This window comes from Protomyctophum parallelum (genome assembly GCF_964188405.1).
Source record: "Protomyctophum parallelum genome assembly, chromosome: 9".
Lineage (NCBI taxonomy): Eukaryota > Metazoa > Chordata > Actinopteri > Myctophiformes > Myctophidae > Protomyctophum > Protomyctophum parallelum.
Genome location: NC_139706.1, coordinates 1975084 through 1977484, shown reverse-complemented (window position 1 = coordinate 1977484; position 2401 = coordinate 1975084). Strand labels below are relative to the sequence as shown.

Here is a 2401-nt window from a genome sequence, read left to right as displayed (position 1 = left end):
CTATGGGAGAAATGCATGGCATTTCATTTCCTGGGCCACTCCTCGTTCTGAAACGGGGAGGGACTGCGACGCTCTATAGCTGTGAGGCGACAGAGCTATCGACTGCGCCACACCCATACGGTCTGCTAAATTAACCTGTATTTTATCTGTATTCTAATGTTTAAGATCTGCATGTTCAATATGATTTTTTTCTTTCTTTAAACAAACAAAATCAACTATGAATGTTTAAACATGCCTGGAGAAGCCACTTGCAAGCCCCTGGAGGGTTTTTAGGCTTTCTCCTTCACATTCTTTTTATTTGACCATTTCTGAAATGTTTTTAACTTTTTGTATGTGAAAATAAACAAACAAACAAACAAACAAACCGTGCCCCCACCCCATTTTTTCTTCTTTTTTTGGGGGGAGGAGGCCTCAGGAGGGTGTGTGTCTGTTGCTGTTTACAGCCATGGCTGCCAGTTCCCATCTGATGTCATGTGGGAGTTCCGACTGCTCCAGACCATACATAATAACTGCTAGCTTGCATAACGTCTTCAGACTAGGACTTAGATCTAAGATATACAGGTCATCTTTTGTGTTACCTCCTCCAAAGAAGATGGCACAATCTCCCACCGTGGAACAGCCCATGTTACATATATGACACAGCCCTTTGCAGGAGGGCTCAACCGTCTTCCAGGACAAGGTCTTTGGACTGAACTTACACATGGAATCGCACCAATCCACATCTGGTGCTTTGCCACCAAATATGTATAACTCTCCATTGTAGGCAAAAGCTGAATGATAGGTTCGGCATACTTCTGGATGAAGCTGTGTGGGTATGCTCAGCCAGTGGTTGGTCTCTGTATCAAACACTCTGAAGGGGTGGCCGTCGTCTCCCCCACATACAAACATCTTTGTCCCAATCATGGTGGCAGTGTGCCGTGTTGAAGGAAGGGCTGGAGTGCCCCTGGTGTTAATTAGAGACCAGACCATTGTGATGGTGTCCAACTTGTAGATGTCATTACTTGTGCCAGTGTCTTGGGTATGTCCTCCATAGATATACATGAGCTTCCCCAATACACAGGCTGAGTGGTTCTCTCTATCCTCTGGTACAGTGCCGGAAATCACAGGATTGAAATCATTGAACCATTTGTGGGTGTCGACATCGAATGCATAAAGATTATTTTTATTTCTAGGGTAACCCCCGTACATGTAGATTATATGTTCTATCAGTACAGCTGTGTGCCAATGGTGTCCAGTGGGAACCTCGCCCGTTGTCAATAACTTCTTCCATCGTAAGGACACAGTGTTGAAGACATTGACATCAATCTCCTGGAGCATGCTAAAGCGATATCCTCCAATGGAGTACACCTTGCATCCCACTGTCACGGCAGCACCAACGCAGGAATGCAGTTGAGGTCCTTTCAGATGCACAGTCCAGCACAACATGTCTCACACACCAAAAAGTATTCAGTCCTTAAGTGCACACTAAGCTGTCATAAACCAAAAGCAGACTTTGTTAATGACACATGGGTGGCAGAAGGCCTTACTTAAGAATCTCAAATCGGGATAGCAGGAAAACCACAAACAACACTAAAAGATTTTAAGGTTATAGAACGGGATAGCAGGAAAACCACAAACAACATTAAAAGGTTACAGAACATTTGACTATCTTTTGTAATTTGCTGTTTAGTGGCAATTATATATGCTACTGTTGTTTAACATTAACATTGATGATGCCATGCACTGACAGACACCACTCTTTACACACACTGAGGATGTCACTGATGATGTCAGCCTCACAAAAAGGTCACACAACGTTACAAAGCCAAGGGAGGCTGATGCCTGTTCATCTCCCTATTAAGGCAGATTGATCACCATAGCAACCACTTTCAGAATGTATCCCTTACGCCGGGTTTTGCTTCCTTCATTATGCATTAGGCCTTCATGGCCTGGATCCAATGTTGAGAATCAGTTGAGGTCTCGTTTATCTTTTTATCCTTTTAACCCTGTATCTGTTATGTTTTAGCTTTGATCTTGGACTTAATAAAGTCTGTTCCTGGTGTTCCCATGTAAAGCGCTTTGGGTATTTAGAAAAGCGCTATATAAATCTGAGCTATTATTATTATTATTATATAGGTGATTTGGGAAGTTCCTCCACTTCATTGGCAATTTTGTAATACATTTATGAAACACTATAGAGTAGCCTAGTATAGACCATAATACACCTGTTAAACATTGCAAATCAGCCCCAGCATACAGGAAAACATCAGACTGTGCGCAGAGCCAAAGACATCATATTATTCAAGTAGACTATACAGTCAGTACTGAGAGATATCAAACAACTTTGCTCAAGAACTGAAGCTCACTCAGTCATTCGTCAAAGGACCTCTCTCTCCATCTAAATGCATACAGTATGTCCAAC

The 2401-nt window shown here is 42.6% G+C and overlaps 1 protein-coding gene across 1 annotated transcript; it reads right to left on the bottom strand.

Moving 5' to 3' along the window:
- Positions 1 to 411: 411 nt before the first annotated feature.
- LOC310863945 (kelch domain-containing protein 3-like) lies at positions 412 to 1425 on the bottom strand (the record flags this gene model as incomplete). Its single annotated transcript, XM_083772480.1, has 1 exon — positions 412 to 1425. One exon carries the CDS (start codon positions 1423 to 1425, stop codon positions 412 to 414), a length of 1014 nt encoding a protein of 337 aa, XP_083628606.1.
- Positions 1426 to 2401: the final 976 nt, after the last annotated feature.